The sequence below is a fragment of the Cervus canadensis genome, chromosome X (genome assembly GCF_019320065.1).
Source record: "Cervus canadensis isolate Bull #8, Minnesota chromosome X, ASM1932006v1, whole genome shotgun sequence".
Lineage (NCBI taxonomy): Eukaryota > Metazoa > Chordata > Mammalia > Artiodactyla > Cervidae > Cervus > Cervus canadensis.
The window spans coordinates 92609913-92627069 of record NC_057419.1 but is presented as its reverse complement, the minus strand read 5'-3'; the positions used below and the strand labels follow the sequence as shown (position 1 = coordinate 92627069).

Here is a 17157-nt window from a genome sequence, read left to right as displayed (position 1 = left end):
GCCAGCAGGATAACTAATGGAACAGTTGAGGGTAGAGAGCTAGTCCTTCTATAAGTATTTAATTCTTCATTCTCACTTCTTTTTATCTAGGAAAAGAACCAACAGGTTAGGCAAGATGCAGTGTGCATTCAGGAGAGCATGAGTTAGGAGTTAAGTTAAATTGCCTAGTGGTCTTGTTCCTGTAGTTAGGTTCTTTTAGAGGGGAACAGAAATGGGTAAACAGGAAAGAGCTGTTTTCAGAGAGGCAGTGGTCAACAAGACAGACATGGTCTACTCTCTTCAGCTATATTTTTTTTTTTTTTAATTTTTTTATTAGTTGGAGGCTAATTACTTCACAACATTTCAGTGGGTTTTGTCATACATTGATATGAATCAGCCATAGATTTACACTTATTCCCCATCCCGATCCCCCCTCCCATCTCCCTCTCCACCCGATTCCTCTGGGTCTTCCCAGTGCTTCAGCTATATTTTTAAGTGAGGAAAATTGGCAATGAAATGGTAAATAAATAAAAATGATAATGTCACATAATGATAAGTTCTCAGCATGAAATAAAATAGACCAAAGTAATAGTGATGAGAGTGGACATTTCATATTGGAAAGTTGGTAAAAGCATCTCTGAGGAGGTTATGGTTGAGCTGAAGTTGAATGACCTGGTGAAAAAGAAACCTTCTGGGCAGAAAGAGGAGCAAGTCCAAGGGCCCTGGGTTGGGTATGATAACTTGCTAAGCACAAGGAAGAGAAAGAAGGTTAATGAATCTGGACATATTGCTTAAGAGGGAGAATGAGATGAGATTAGATTGCAGAGGTGGGTAAAAACCAGATCATATAGAACCTCATAAAGCTTGAGAATGAAATTGGATTTTGTTACAAGTATCATGGGAAACTATCAGAGGCTTTTCATGAGAGGATTTACATTTGAGATACCATAGAGGCCATGAAAAATAAAAGGTAGAGATGACAAGCAGGCAGTTGCTTACAGAAGTATCTCAGAGGAGAGACTGGGGCTACAAGTATAATTCGGGAGTCATCAATGTAAATGGTATTTCAAGTCATGTGAATTGCTGAGGTCAGTTAGGTAGACTATAGACAGAGGACTCAGGACCAAGCCCTCAGGGTTCTCTAACATTTTATGGAAGTTGTCAGAGAAAGAGAGGAGATAAGAGAAAAACATTATAAGCATGAGGGTGTGTGTCATAGAAACTAAGAAAACTGGCTAAATGTTGCATGTGGGTGAGACATCAAAAGAAGGACAGAGGTGAATGTTGAATTTGGCAACGTCAGTTCAGTTCAGTTCAGTTGCTCAGTTGTGTCCAACTCTTTGCGACCCCATGAATCGCAGCACGCCAGGCCTCCCTGTCCATCACCAACTCCCGGAGTTTACTCAAACTATGCCCATCGAGATGGTGATACCATCCAGCCATCTCATCCTCTGTGGTCCCTTTCTCCTCCTACCCCCAATCCCTCCCAGCATCAGGGTCTTTTCCAACGAGTCAACTCTTCGCATGAGGTGGCCAAAGTATTGGAGTTTCAGCTTCAGCATCAGTCCTTCCAATGAACACTCAGGACTGATCTCCTTTAGGATGGACTGGTTGGTTGTATCTCCTTGCAGTCCAAGGGACTCTCAAAGAGTCTTCTCCAACACCACAGTTCAAAAGCATCAATTCTTCGGCACTCAGCTTTCTTCACAGTCCAACTCTCACATCCATACATGACCACTGGAAAAACCATAGCCTTGACTAGATGGACCTTGTTGGCAAAGTAATGTCTCTGCTTTTTAATATGCTATCTAGGTTGGTCATAACTTTCCTTCCAAGGAGTAAGCGTCTTTTAATTTCATGGCTGCAGTCACCATCTGCCGTGATTTTGGAGCCCAAAAAAATAAAGTTCTGACACTGTTTCCACTGTCTCCCATCTATTCCCATGAGGTGATGGGAACCAGATGCCAATGATCTTAGTTTTTCTGAATGTTAAGCTTTTAAGCCAACTTTTTCACTCTCCTCTTTTCACTTTCATCAAGAAGCCTCTTTAGTTCCTCTTCACTTTCTGCCATAAGGGTGGTGTCATCTGCATATCTGAGGTTATTGATATTTCTCCCAGCAATCTTGATTCCAGCTTGTGCTTCTCCCAGCCCAGCATTTCTCATGATGTACTCTGCATATAAGTTAAATAAGCAGGGTGACAATATACAGCCTTGACGTACTCCTTTTCCTGTTTGGAACTAGTCATGGTCATTGTCATTATAAATAATACATTTCTGTATGAAAAGAATTTCCATATGAAAAGAATATTAAACTAGTATCATGAAAAGATTATCATGATTTGTACTCTAGGGGAGGAAAAATAATTTCTTCTCTACCCTTCTGAGCAATTGACATGACCCACCCCCTGGCCACTCTGTAATAAAGACAGAATAACAAGAGAAAACTAGGTAGAAGTTGATAAACATGTATACCTCAAGTGTATATAGGAGATACGCAGAAACAAATGAGAAACTCCCTAAAGTAGCCTAAGTCACCAGCTTAAATACCACCTTCAGCTAAAGGCAACTTCAGTGATACTCTTGATATCCTTGATTTTCTGGCGATTTAGAGTCATCCTTCTCTTCCTGGTAACTCAGCTGGTAAAGAATCCACCTGCAATGCGGGAGACCTGGGTTTAATCCCTGGATTGGGAAGATCCCGTGGAGAAGGGAATGACTACCCACTCCAGTATTCTAGCCTGGATAATTCCATGGACTCTTTAGTCCATGGCATCACAAAGGATTGGGCATGCTGAGTGACTTTCACTTTCACTTTCTCTTCCTGGTTCAGAGAGGAACCTTAACCAGTGGAGATTAACCATCCTTAACCAGTGGAGATTTTCTTTATAAATGGAAATTTCCCTTTCAAAAGGGTAGTTTTTACTCTTTTCAGAGCTTTTACTCTGTCTGCTCTTTCTCAATCAGCTCAAAATAATCTATGCCAAGGAGACGTGTTTTGAGATGGCACATTCACTGCATTCTAACCTTAGAATAGATGAGTGCCTTTTTTGGGGGTAGGGGAAATGTAATTTATTATGTTTACCGTTGCATTTTATCTACTTTTGACAATTCTAAAAATTGAAATAGTGGTATTTCTCTGCCTTTTTGATAAGGTGATATGAAGGATATGAAACATAGTATATTGTAAATAGCAAAGAGTTGTACAAATGCAAATTAATAAGTAGAATTGTTTGTAATGTTAGACTATAAACTGCTTTGGGGTCTGGATTAGGTTTTAATGATCATTGTATGGAGCACAGTGCTTAGCAGAATACTAACCAGTATCTTGTATCTAGTAGCTGCTCAAAAAAATGACTGAATTTTAAAAATGACTGAAAATAAAGAAGTGGAAAGAAATGATGGTATCTAGTTCTTTATCATCTGCAGAATCCCAAGTAGGATTTGGTGACAGGGTTGTGATTGTGAAAAATTTCAGTGCTGATTCACGCCCTCCATCCCTTTTACAAAGTAATCACTGTGAAGAGAAGTCAAGGACTTGGAGATTGGGATGCTCTCCAGTTATTAATTCTAAGCTACAGCTTTCCCAGAATGTTTCAGATTTTCTCACTTTGGTATACAGACAGAATTTCTGAAATCAGTTTTTCTTCTAGGAGAACAAATTTATGAAATTGTGTATCACCACATGGGCATATTTTAGCTGGCAGAAAATTGTGTTATGATAAATGGGAAGTGTACAGTTTTTTGCCTTTGTTTTTGATCTTTAGCTTTTTCTCCGTGCTGTACAGATGTTGAACCTTCTGAAGTACACATGGTTTAGTACCTTGCTGCAAATAGGATGTAAGTAAGTGACCTTTGCAAAGCGTGTGTTCTTAGCAAGTCTGGCATGAGTCTGTTTTATTTAGGCAAGAGAGACTAGAGAACAAAAATTTCACTTTCATTCTGTGGCAAGAAATAAAGAGAACTGTCTTATTTCTGCAGCTCTCAAACAGGATGTTCAACACTCTCTTAAAAATCAAACAAATATGATATTCTCAGAGGGAAAATCAGGTAGCATTATGTGCAACCCTTCTGTTGGTAAAAAGGAAAGTAGAGTAAGTCAGAAATACATGAATTCTTCCAGGTCTATTGACAGCAAAATGGACTTGAGGATTGGAAGATTTAATGTGACTCCTTAGCAAGGAAGAGGTTGAAGTGTAGCTAACATGAATGCTAAAACTTAAGTAGCATAAGAAGGAACCTAGGAAGGGGGGCATCTCACTTTTAAAATCTTGCTATATCCCATAAATGTCAGCTGCAAAGTAATTTTCCAGAAATAGTCTGATTTCCCTACTGACTTGCATTGTGAAACTAGAGCTGTTGTCCCATGGAAAATAAATTTGGCCCGAGGTTCTAATAAAACACACTGAATAATTCAGAAAATTTTATAAAATCCAGCATTTCAAGAAGACAGTTATCAGTACCTGATAAAATAATACTATCACAAAATGTGAATGCACTGTGCATGTGTGCATGAGTGTGCGCATACTAGGTCGCTTCAGTTGTGTCCGACTCTTTGCGTCACCACGACTATAGCCCTCCAGGCTCCTCTGTCCATGGGATTCTCTAAGCAAAAATACTGGAGTGGGTTGCCACGTCCTCCTGCAGGGGATCTTCCCGACCCTGTTGTTGTTGTTCAGTTGCTCAGCTGTGTCCAACTCTTTGCAACCCCATAGACAGCATATGGACAACCCCATAGCACAGCAGGCTTCCCTGTCCTTCACCATCTCTCAGAGCTTGCTCATTGAGTTGGTGATGCCATCCAACCATCTCATCCTCTGTCGTCTCCTTTTCCTCTTGCCTTCTGTCTTTGCCAGCATCAGGGTCTTTTCCAGACCCTGTAGTGGGTCTTAAAATAGCACACCCAAAACTGTACTGTTATTCTTTTTTAACAAATCATAGTAATGGGCTTCCCAGGTGGCACTAGTGGTAAAGAACCTGCCTGCCAACACAGGATGTAAGAGATGTGGGTTTGATTACTGGTCAGGAACACTCCATGCAGGAGAGCATGGCAACCCACTCCAGTATTCTTCCCCGGAGAATCCCATGGACAGAGGAGCCTGGTGGGCTACAGTCGTGGGGTTGCAAAGAGTCGAACACAACTGAAGCGACTTAGCACACATAACATGCAGTCTAATACCTTTGCATTTTAAGACATTTTGCTTCTGTGATGATTATTGATTTTTAACAGACTTAACTTTAATTGTGAAAGGTATATTTGGTTTCCTTTGTATTCTTTGTGGTTAGTCTACTTACCTTTCTCTGAAGCATCCTTATCAATTAACATTCAATAGCTTTCAGCCATAGAAGAAAGACCAGAAGGAAATGCTCTAAAATGTTCACAACACTGATTTGTTAGAAATTTTAGTTTACTTATGTTTTTATATTTCTGAGTCACCTAAATAGGTGATTTTCTATATATCTTCTATAATCAAGAATAAAGTTGATAGTTTATTTCTATAAATATATACATAATGAGATACATTTCAGTTCAATTCAGTTCAGTTGCTCAGTCGTGTCCGACTCATTGGGACCCCATGAACCGCAGCATGCCAGGCCTCCTTGTCCATCACTAACTCCCAGAGTTTACACAAACTCATGTCCATTGAGTCAGTGATGCCATCCAACCATCTTATCCTCTGTCGTCCCCTTCTCCTCCTGCCTTCAGTCTTCCCCAACATCAGAGTCTATTCACGTAAGTCAGCTCTTCCCATCAGGTGGCCAAAATATTGGAGTTTCAACTTCAACATCAGTCCTTCCAATGAACACCCAGGACTGATCTCCTTTAGCATGGACTGGTTGGATCTCCTTGCAGTCCAAGGGACTCTCAAGAGTCTTCTCCAACACCACAGTTCAAAAGCATCAATTCTTCTGAGCTCAGCTTTCTTTATAGTCCATCTCTCACGTCTATACATGACCACTGGAAAAACCATAACCTTGACTAGACAGACCTTTGTTGACAAAGTAATGTCTCTGCTTTTTAACATGCTGTCTAGGTTGGTTATAACTTTCCTTCTAAGTTGTAAACGTCTATTAATTTCATGGCTGCAATCACAATCTGCAGTAATTTTGGAGCCCAGAAAAATAAAGTTAGCCACTGTTTCCACTGTTTCCCCATCTATTTGTCATGAAGTGATGGGACCAGATGCCGTGATCTTAGTTTTCTGAATGTTGAACTTTAAGCCAACTTTTTCACTCTCCTCTTTCACTTTCGTCAAGAGGCTCTTTAGTTCTTCTTCACTTTCTGCCATAAGGGTGGTGTCATCTGCATATCTCAGGTTATTGATATTTCTCCCGGCAATCTTGATTCCCACTTTTGCTTCTTCCAGCCCAGCGTTTCTCATGATGTACTCTGCATATAAGTTAAATAAGCAGGGTGACAATATACAGCCTTGATGTACTCCTTGTCCTATTTGGAACCAGTCTGTTGTTCCATGTCCAGTTCTAGCTGTTGCTTCCTGACCTGCATTGTTTCTCAAGAGGTAGGTCAGGTGGTCTGGTATTCCCATCTCTTTCAGAATTTTTCACAGTTTATTGTGATCCACACAGTCAAAGGCTTTGGCATAGTCAATAAAACAGAAATAGATGTTTTTCTGGAACTCTCTTGCTTTTTTGATGATGGACCCATTTAAATATCTGATTCCTTTTATGCTTTGGTAGTAGTGGTTGTTGTTATGACTTTTATGATAAAAAATTTTAAAGCAGTGATGTAATTAATTTTAAAACAAATACTCTTCTGGAGTATACTACTGTTAAGTGTAGTCCTGGTATTATTGAACCAAATTTGGGTCCACTTGCCTGCACACAGTAAAGCCAATCTACTGACACCAGGTTATGGTGAAGGACACTGTAGCATTTATAGGCGCCAGACAAGGAGAAAGGGTCTGGTTGGCTTGTGCTTAACACCCCCAAACTCCCTGAAGGGTTTTTTAGGAAAGCATTTTTAAAGGCCTGATTTTGGGGGTGGGGGCATGTCTCAAGGTTTGTGATCAGCTCATGTACAATTCTCTTGGTTGGTTGGTTGATTGTGAAGTAACAGGGTGGTATCACAAGGGTTAATGTCACCAATCCTTAGGCTCCAGTAGACCTGGGGGCTAAGTGCACAAGATCACCAAGTAGTTAAATATCTTCCATTTGGTGGGGGTTTTAGCATTTGTAAAACAACTTAGAAAATGTGCAACAGATACTATTATCTAGGTACTTCAGAGAGGAGCTAAAGCAGAGAATATGGGGAAGCGGTCTGTCATGGGAAGGCCTCATATGGTCCTACTGGGTTATACACTACTGGCAGTCACAGCAACAGCTGGAAACATTAGAATTGTATCCTCAGGGCCCTGGGCTCAGGCTTAACAAATAACATTTTAGGTTCTAAAAAGCCATTTGGGTGATTAAGGTTCTAGAAATACATTAGAATGTCTCTCTCCCCCTTTCTTTCCTCCCTTCTTCTATCTTTCTCTTCATAGTTCTTCCTCTCCTCCCATCTTTCTCTCCCTTTCCTTCCCCCTCCTCATATGGGATATATGTATATGTATATACACACACATACAGGTACATAACCTATATACAGAATTCACTGTAACCTCTTTACCTATATAGAATGTGTATTTAACACAGAAAATACATACTGTCCCCCTAAGTTTTTGTTGCTATTTCCTTTTACCTTATCTAGCTCATAAAATGATATGAGGCAGTTTTCTGATGTTTGTACTTCTGTGCTTTCACTTAGCAAACATGTTCATGGTTATACCTTAAATAGTTCTGCCTCATTTATAGATTTTCAAAGCTCACTAAACAATGTAATGACTACAGCAAGTTGTTATGGGCTGCATTGTGCCCCACCCACTCCAAATTCACATGTTGAAGCCCTAACCCTCAAAACTTCCAAATGTGACTGTATTTGGAGATAGGACATTTAGAGAGGTAAGTAAGTTTAAATGAGGTCCTTAAGGTGCGCCCTAATGCAATATAACTAGCATCCTCTTAAGAAGAAATTCGGACACAGACAACAAGGACAGAGGGACCACCAGGTAAGGACACAGCAAGAAGGCAGTCATCTGCAAGCCAAGGAGAGAAGTTACAGAAGAAAGCAGATTTGCTGACAGCTTCATATTGGATTGCTAGCCTATTAAACTATGAGAAAATGAATTTCTGTTAAGTTACCCAGTCTGTGGTATTTTGTCATGGTAACCTTAGCAAAGTAATGTGGAAGTATTTACAGAAATGATGATATAATTCAATCTTAACATCTAATGATTACCTTTAAGGTACTCTGTGGATCATGTTCCTTAACAGAAAGCTACAGCTTTACAAAGAGTGCCAGAGACCAGTATGAAAAACTATTCACCATGCACAACAACATGGTAAAGCTCTATGAGAATCTTGGAGAATACTTTATTTTTGACTCTAAGACTGTGAGCATAGAAGAATTCTTTGGTGATCTCAGCAACTTTCGAACTTTATTCCTGGTGAGTAATATGTCTTAAAGTCTTGCAAGGCTTGTTGCTTTGATTTTTAAATGGTTTCTTCCATAAGAATTTTATTTTATTTACCTATTGACAACATTGATTTCATGTTATAGCCCTTTACCAGGAATTGACAGATATTTTATACCTGCGACATGGATAAAAATTGTTGGCTGACTTACCATATAATGGGAACCTAAATGAATTATCTTCAACTTTAGGCACAAATGGGAATTTTCCTGCTGAAATTTTATAGAAAATGAATGAGTTGGTACTCAAATGACCCTGATTCTTTAAACAGCATAATATTATAATTTTACCTAGCTTAAAAATTAACATCTAAAATCCTTTTTTACTCAATGTATTAAAATGCTGTGATTGATGAACTAGCTTCTTTCATAGTCTAGATGAGAAACTGATTCTAAATTGGATGATATAAATGGCCTGAAATACCTAAAGTTTCTTTAGGAATGTGGGCTCTCCTTCTTCAAACTGTAACTCTTAGGGGTAACGGTAAATATTAGCATTAATTGGCGGTAGATCATCAGGGTGCCAGTTACGATGCTAGAGGAAAGCAAAAGCTTTGTTGTATAAATGCTGTGGAAATACTGCTTTACATTCAGTGAAGGCATAGTAAAGCACAGTCTCTGTGATCTTTATGATCCTAATACAAAGATGTGCATAATAGTTGATATCGATCAAGTCCATTTTTTAAAGAAGGAATTCTAACAAATATGCCCAGCAGGAAGATCTGTCAACAAACTAATTGATTGCAGTTTGAGGTATATTTCTATCCTCAAAGCAATTATTTGCTAAATAAGGCTCTCTCTTTTAGTTGATGGTGTTGGCCTCATGAAATAATTTGATTTTGGTGTCATTTACACAGTCTATGAGCTACAAACATACTTGTAGAAAACATTTGCTTTCATCTGCTGATTTAGGACATGTGACCCAGAGCACACCCCAGCTTTGGTGATAGAAACGAAACAAAAAACTTTCATAAATATGATCATTTGTCTTATTTTTTATTGAGAATATTAGCTTAGTTTGGCCTTTGTTCTTTGCCCCTTAATAGGCATGCATATTTTATTTTTTAGTAGTAAAAGGTGTTCTATTGATAGAGTTGTGTTTTTCAAAACTTTGAAGTTATAAATACGACATAAACATAAGAACACACTCAGGTTATAACTACTTGAATTATTTTTGAAAAGAATAAAAAATCTGTTAAAAGGATTGGGGACTAGTAAATATACTTCAATTGACACACGGAAAAGAGAAATCAAATAATTGTTTGGATAGCATCAATGTCTATGGGTGAACAAAGAAATAAACAAATGTAATTAATATTTCAATCTCTATGAAAAAAGATTTTGTTTTAACATGAATGGGATCCTGAGACACTGCTTGTCATATCATGTGCCCCTCATCTCCCCAATACATGGACACTGAGTAAAATTTGCTATACTTTTCTCATGTTGCAGCATTTATTTAAGGACAATTCTTCTGTGACAGCTTATGTTTAGTCTTATTATCCAGTTGCTTAGAAGACTTCCTAAGAGCTATACTTATATTTTCTCTCAATCATAACTTAATTTTAAAAATCTAAGGATATTAATAATAAGAAGAACTAATTGTATGTCCTGGTGCTCTCACAAATAAGCTATGTGATTAGGTTAAATCATTTATCTTTCTAGCTAGTTAGCTAGTAAGTTAGGAAATGACAGAATTACACTACTGATCTCTAAGAACTTCTTTCTTTTTAGAGTCTATGATTCATGGTGGGAATTAGAGAGAGATATTTGTACTACATACATAAACGGGGTATGTCTCTTTGTCTCCTGGCCTCACTGTGGGTGTAGCTTGAGTACAGGGAAATGATTTATTTGTCACAAATCTTTCTCTTAAATACCTGAAGTCTGGTTTTGTGTGCATGGAAGTTACCTTCTTGAGAACCTGCTAAGAGTTTGGGAGCTTTCATAACAGGTAACCACTCCTACACTGTATCTTTTGTCAGCCATTGCTATCTGTCCTACTGAGTACTACTTCTTCTATTTACAAATCCGTGTCAACTTACTGGCATGAAAAGTAGGTATGCAACTTTTTAGCCGTTTTGAAGTTGGATTAGTCATATAATGTCTCTGGGGTTTCCTCATTTATAAAATATGGGTGATAGTTCCTTCCATGTCTTCCTCACCACGATGTGAGAACACATCATAACCTATTCTGGGCAGATGGAGAGTATTACTAGTCATTCTTTGCCCATCCATTCAATTATTACTTGTTTAGAGCCAACTTGATTTGGGTAATGCTCTAGTCCAGAGATAAAAGGAAGAGAATAGTTTCTCTCTATCCATGAGTGGAGGGAGATGGACAAATGCAATATAGTTTGATAAGTGCTGCTATAGGAATATATCAGGGTGCTATAATAATACAATAGAGGAGATGCCTAACCCTGCCAGAGCTGCCCAGAGAAACCGTCAAAGAGAAAGTGACATTTAGGCAGTCTGGAAAAATCCACAGGACTTTGACAAGCTAACTTTGACAAGCAGGTTTAAGGGTTTTACACCTGACCTATAAGCCGAAGACTCCTAAATCAACATCACCAACTTCAGTCAATCATCTGTGCTCATCATGGCACTGTTTCATAGTGCACTTAAAGTGATTTTACTCTCCCAGGGGAGGGAATAGCCCTGAAAGAGAGGCCAAAGTTGTCATTGCCAAAAGTTCCCTTTTCTTAGTGCTTTGTGTGTTTGGCCTTAGGGTTCTTGGCACTTAAAAGCATATTGGACTATAGATGGAAACAATAAAATACCCGTAGTGCTGAGAAGAAAATAAGAGTTCTGATTCATGGACTACCAAAAATTACTTCCAAATGAGCTCAGAGTTTCATCTTGGGAGATCTATTTGGCATGTATAGCATAAACAAAATGCAGATACCAAAAAAAAAATCTTCCTAAAAAAGATAGCCTCTAAAGGATAGTGCAAATGGAAATAAACATAAAGGGTTGGGCATTATGGACTAAGACTTGTTTCAAAATAATCACATTCAAATGAACGAAAGCACAATTGGATAATATCTATGAGATGTTTCTCTATAAATTATTCATATCATTCCTATTATATATTACTCAACTAATAAGGATATTCTAGATGTTCAGTTGCATGTCCTGTATATTGACATAAGGATATATGTAATTGGAAACATTTCTAAATTCAGAATTAAGACTGTTTCTAGCTAGCTTCTCTGAGAGCAGGAAAGTTTTTAAAACTGCTTATTAATACAGGCAAGGTTAATTAATAACACCTAAAATTAAGTTGAATATTTTGTGGAAGAAAATTGAATTCCTTGTTTATACAATATCAAAGCATCTCTTTTGCTTATTCTCCTTTATGCTTCAGTCATTCTACTAGTTCAAAAGTTGACTGCACAGTCTTTTTTCTTTCAAGATATTTTGAATAGAATATTCAAAATCAGTGAACCTTATATGTTTCACCACCATGCAGTATCTTGCTAAGGCATAAAAATTAATCTCAGCTGTTGGGAAATGTTCGAGGCAAGTATTATACTTCAATAACTTTCATAGCTCCAAATAAATTATAGAAAATATTTCTTTTCTCTTTTAATTCTGTCAGTTTCCTGCTGCTTCTGTGTTTTTGTTTTGCTTTGTTTTATAAAGAACAATCTGTTACCCAGGCACTCAGTAAATATTCATTGTGTGAGCATCCTCATATACTAGAAATAGAGGAATGGGGCTCTATAAGATTATTAAATTCATTGACCTAACTTAAGAAAATGTTACTATTACTGTTAAGAAAGCTAGCAGATTTCTCCTCAACAAAATAAGTATTTGCTACTATTCATCTGACAATTAAACAATTTTTTTAAAAAATCAAGACTTTAACCATTTTTCAACACGTCTTAGATGACCATTAAAATGGCCAAGTATTAGGAGGTTAAGTGATATCTATAAATCTGAGTTTTATGCCATTGTTCAGTCTTTTTGCTTCTCATGCTCAGTTGCTCAGTCATGTCCAATTCTTTGCACCCCTATAAACTGTAACCTGCCAGGGTCCTCTGTCCATGGAATTTTCCAGGCAAGAATGCTAGAGTGGGTTGCCATTTCCTATTCCAGGGGATCTTCCCGACCCAGGAATTGAACTCGCGTCTCCTGCATTGGCAGAAGTATTCTTTACTACTCTGCCACCTGGGAAGTCCCTTGTTGCTTCTACCTCCTAAATCTTTGGTCTTCATACATTTCTCTTCAAACGCGCTGACTCTACTTTAGTTCTGGTCCCCTACCATCTCTCAGGTGGACTAGTACAATGATGATCTGACTGGTCTCTCTGTCTCCATCTCTTACCATTTCTAACTTCTAATCCATTCCCCACATTGTAGTTAGAGTAAAGCTTAAAAAACAAAAAAAAAACAAGATAATGTTACTTTCCTGACTCAAGATTCTTTAATGACTTGTGTCCTCAGGATAAGATCAAAATGTTGAAAATGAAAGTGGTTTTCAAAAGAACGAAGATTACCTTAAACTCAGACCATCCTAAGTTTGGCTGAATAAGCCATTATCACCGAACTTGAACTCTCCTCCCAGACTGGGAAAAGAGTATGGACAGTGTGGAAGCAGCAGAACAAAACAACAGGAAGTGCCTAAGAGGACCTAAACCTTTTAGAATAGAGAGAAATTTGGGGAGCACAGCATCAAAACTGAAGGCTCAGAGGCAAATGTATGATCGTCATCCTGTATTAATTGCTCCTGTAGCTAGTGCAGCATCAGGAGTTCTGACAACCGAAGTCACTCTTAATTCTCAGTTAGGGATGTTCTTTTAACAATCTTAAAGTAATTGTTCTTTTAAAGTGTAACCTTATTTGAGAGCTCCTTGTAGCCATTTTGGCGTATGGAGATTAGTTAATTTTGAGAAGCTCTCATTTTCCTCAAGCCACTTTCCTCTTTACAAAGCCTCAGTCATATCTAAATCTGAACTATAACTGGAAACCAAAGTGAATATCTGCATTTACTTAGACTCAAACAACTAAATTGACGATATATAGTACATTTTATTCATTCATTAAAGGCAATTTGCCTTTAAAGAAATGGGGATGAATTTTTACATAAAGGATTGTGCATATAATTCCTGATCTAAGAAGACTGAGTTATTTTGACATATTTTTAAGCCTTCAATTCACAAAGCACTTGACATTTAAAGGAAAATTTAGTGCAATATTGTAAAAATGGTGGACTTATGTAAGAAACCAAATGTTCTTTAACAAAGTCTTCATCAGTAATACAAAATCTATTATGTAGAGTTCCGTTATCCAAAATCTATTAGATGCTTCATAAATTGATGCATCTTTGCTTTGCCAATAAAATGGTAATTAGTATTATTAGTATTATAAGAGCTTCCCTGGTGGCTCAGATGGTAAAGAATCTGGCTGCCAAGCAGGAGATGTGGGTTCAATCCCTGGGTTGGGAAGATCCCCTGGAGAAGGAAATGACAACCTCTTCCAGTATTCTTGTGTGGAGAATTTCATGGTCGGAGGAGCCTGGAGGGCTACAGTCCATGGAGTCACAAGAGCTGGACACAACTGACAGAGTAACACTTTCACATTCATAACATTATGAAGATGCCCTTGAAAAACAGCAAAGATGTGCCTGTTCCTCTTGCATAGTATAGTTGTATTTGAAGCAAAATTTCTCATCGCCTATGAAGTCATATGTTTACCGTAGTAACAATGGTCCAAATATCCCCAATTATTTCTTCTTTACCCCCATTGGCAGGACTCAAGCTCTCTGCAAAGTCTCCACTCCCACAAGTACATATAGAGTCATTTCATTTGGGTTCAAAAACATGTCATCTATAGTCACTACTTGATATTTGCCCACAAATATTTGAGTGCCTACTATTCTAGGGTGATAAGAATATAGCACTGAACGAAGACAAAGTCATGCCCTTTCTGTCCTACAGCTCCCACTCCCCTCTGCTGAATACCTTTTGCTGGCAAAGCTACTTGCGTTGCCCTCAATGATAATGCTCGCATCTCGACCAACGTTGCAGTCTCCTGATGTTCCAATTTTACCATCAATCCTTGCAGTACTAGACTATGGGGTTATGCTCAGTGCAGACAAAGCCATGCTCCCAAGGACCCTTCTTAAAAAGTTTCTTTCTTTCTTCTTCTAATTCCTTTCTCCTTGGAGAATTAATTATTTTTTTTTTTTAATATTCTAGAGACCTAAAGGGGATCCTAAGACTATAAACCCCTCCATTGCCATCCTTCCTCCCTTAAGCAACTAGGAAGGAATCTTCCTTTTCCTAGAAGTAAGGGATAAATAAAGCACCAGTATAAATCCTTTTATGCAAATAGAGCCCTAAGGTCCCACCAGCTCCCTCTTTTTAATCACACACACCCAGATAATTCCCTTTGAGCTCAGCTGGGACCACCCTGGCTACATAGCCTTAGGTTTATTTTGAGCTATTGCAACTCTTTGAAAATATGCAATCCATGTAAAATATATGGTAACATTATTAAGCAGAATATTTGACCAGAATACCTCATTCCCCAGCTATGCCAGAGAACAGATTTTGCTGTGTTATACAGACATCATTGAATTCTTCTTTAGAAAACAGTGTCACCTATCAACTTGTATTCTGTTCGACTGTTTACTTTTGGCCAGAAGTAGATGCCCTATTTTTCTGATATTATTGTTCCTTATATGAAAAAGGTAAACATTGTAAGGAACTAAAGGAAGATGTAACAATGGCATACATGGATAAAGAAAACTCACATTCCCCAACATGAGAAAAATGCCTGCTGGTATAAATGATTCTAAAATGTGTACACATTTTAGGTTAATATTATAAAATTTTAATATACCATGTATGTGTGCTCAGTCACTCAATCATGCCCAACTCTTTGTCGCCCCGTAGACTGCACCCTGCCAGGCCCCTCTGCCCATGGAATTTTCCAGGCAAGAATACTGGAGTGGGTTGCCATTCCCTACTCTTTAAGTGTTTCTAAATGTATTTCTCGAAGTTTTCAGAATTGTTTATGGCAAGCTGGATATCACCCTTTAGAAATCTAAGACAGTGTGATAGCTAACACTGAAAATTCTAACAAAATCAGTTCAATACCTACTTTTCTCATTAAAGTCTAGTAATAACTAGAACCAGGAAACAAAATACATTATCTTTAGTTCTAGCAATAACACCTCATTTGGAATTTTTCAAGTAAGTGTTCCCCATAAATAAGTTATTAAATTTATTTCCAACCACCAGAAAATTATGCTGAAATTCAGCTTCTGTGCACTGGTGCCAGATCAAATCTTGGAAACAGAGTTTTGGGTGAAGTAGGAAAGGATAGCTTTATTGATTTAGCAGGCAAAGAGAGACACAGTGGGTTCAGGCCCCAGCAAAACATGTGTCCCAACCCAGGAGGATTGGGTGAGGAGTATTATAGCAATGGTTCAAGGATAGAGTTGACAATTTGGATCAGGGTGTGTGCGGGGTCTGTATTCCTTTAATCGAGCCTCACATGGTCTGCTGATGAGCTGTGGTTCTTCAGGTTATCAAACTATGAGTTTCTCTCTGGAATGAAGAATGCTAAATCAAGTAGTTCATCTTCCATTTGTTGGGGGTTTTAGTCTGCAGAAGATCTAAAAGATGTTGTTAGGTGGATCCCTTGACATGGACATCACCAAATGGTCAATACTGAAATCAGATTGATTATATTTTTTGTGGCCGAAGATGGAGAAGCTCTATACAATACAGGGAGCTGACTGTGGCTCAAATCATGAACCCCTTATCACAAAATTCAGGCTTAAATTGAAGAAAGTAGGGAAAACCAAAAGCCATAAAGGTATGACTTAAATCAAATCCCTTACAATTATATTGTAGAAGTGATAAATAGATTCAAGCGATTAGATCTGATAGAATGCCTGCAGAACTATTGACAGAGGTTCATAATATTGTACAGGAGGTGGTAATCAAAACCATCCCCAAGAAAAAGAAATGTAAAAAGGCAAAATGATTGTCTCAGGAGGTCTATCAAATAGCTGAGAAAAGAAGAGAAGCAAAAGGCAAGGTGGAAAAGAAAGATGTACCCATCTGAATGCCAAGTTCTGAAGAATAGCAAGGAGAGACAAGAAAGCCTTCCTAAGTGATAAATGCAAAGAAATAAAGAACAATAGAATGGGAAAGACTAGCGATCTCGTCAAGAAAATTAGAGATACCAAGGGAACATTTCATGCAAAGATGGGCACAATAAACGACAGAAACATTATCGACCTAACAGAAGCAGAAGATTAAGAAATTCAGTTCAGTTCAGTCGCTCAGTCATGTCCGACACTTTGCGACCCCATGAACTACAGCACACCAGGCCTCCCTGTCCATCACCAACTCCCAGAGTCCACCCAAAACCATGTCCATTGAGTCAGTGATGCCATCCAACCATCTTATCCTCTGTCGTCCCCTTCTCCTCCTGCCCTCAATCTTTCCCAGCATCAGGGTCTTTTCCAATGAGTCAGCTCTTCGCATCAGGTGGCCAAAAGATTGGTATTTCAGCTTCAACATCAGTCCTTCCAATGAACACCCAGGACTGATCTCCTTTAGGATGGACTGGTTGGCTCTCCTTGCAGTTCAAGGGACTCTCAAGAGTCTTCTCCAACAACACAGTT

General features: G+C 38.3%; 1 protein-coding gene across 2 annotated transcripts in view; it reads left to right on the top strand.

Annotated features, from left to right (window-relative positions):
* The window catches only part of DIAPH2 (diaphanous related formin 2), a 932191-nt gene that overhangs the window by 679092 nt on the left and 235942 nt on the right, over positions 1-17157 (top strand). For both annotated transcript variants that reach the window (XM_043457771.1, XM_043457769.1), the window contains one exon: positions 8318-8482. In XM_043457771.1, coding sequence (XP_043313706.1) covers positions 8318-8482 — 165 coding nt within the window. The remainder of the gene's footprint in view (positions 1-8317; positions 8483-17157) is intronic.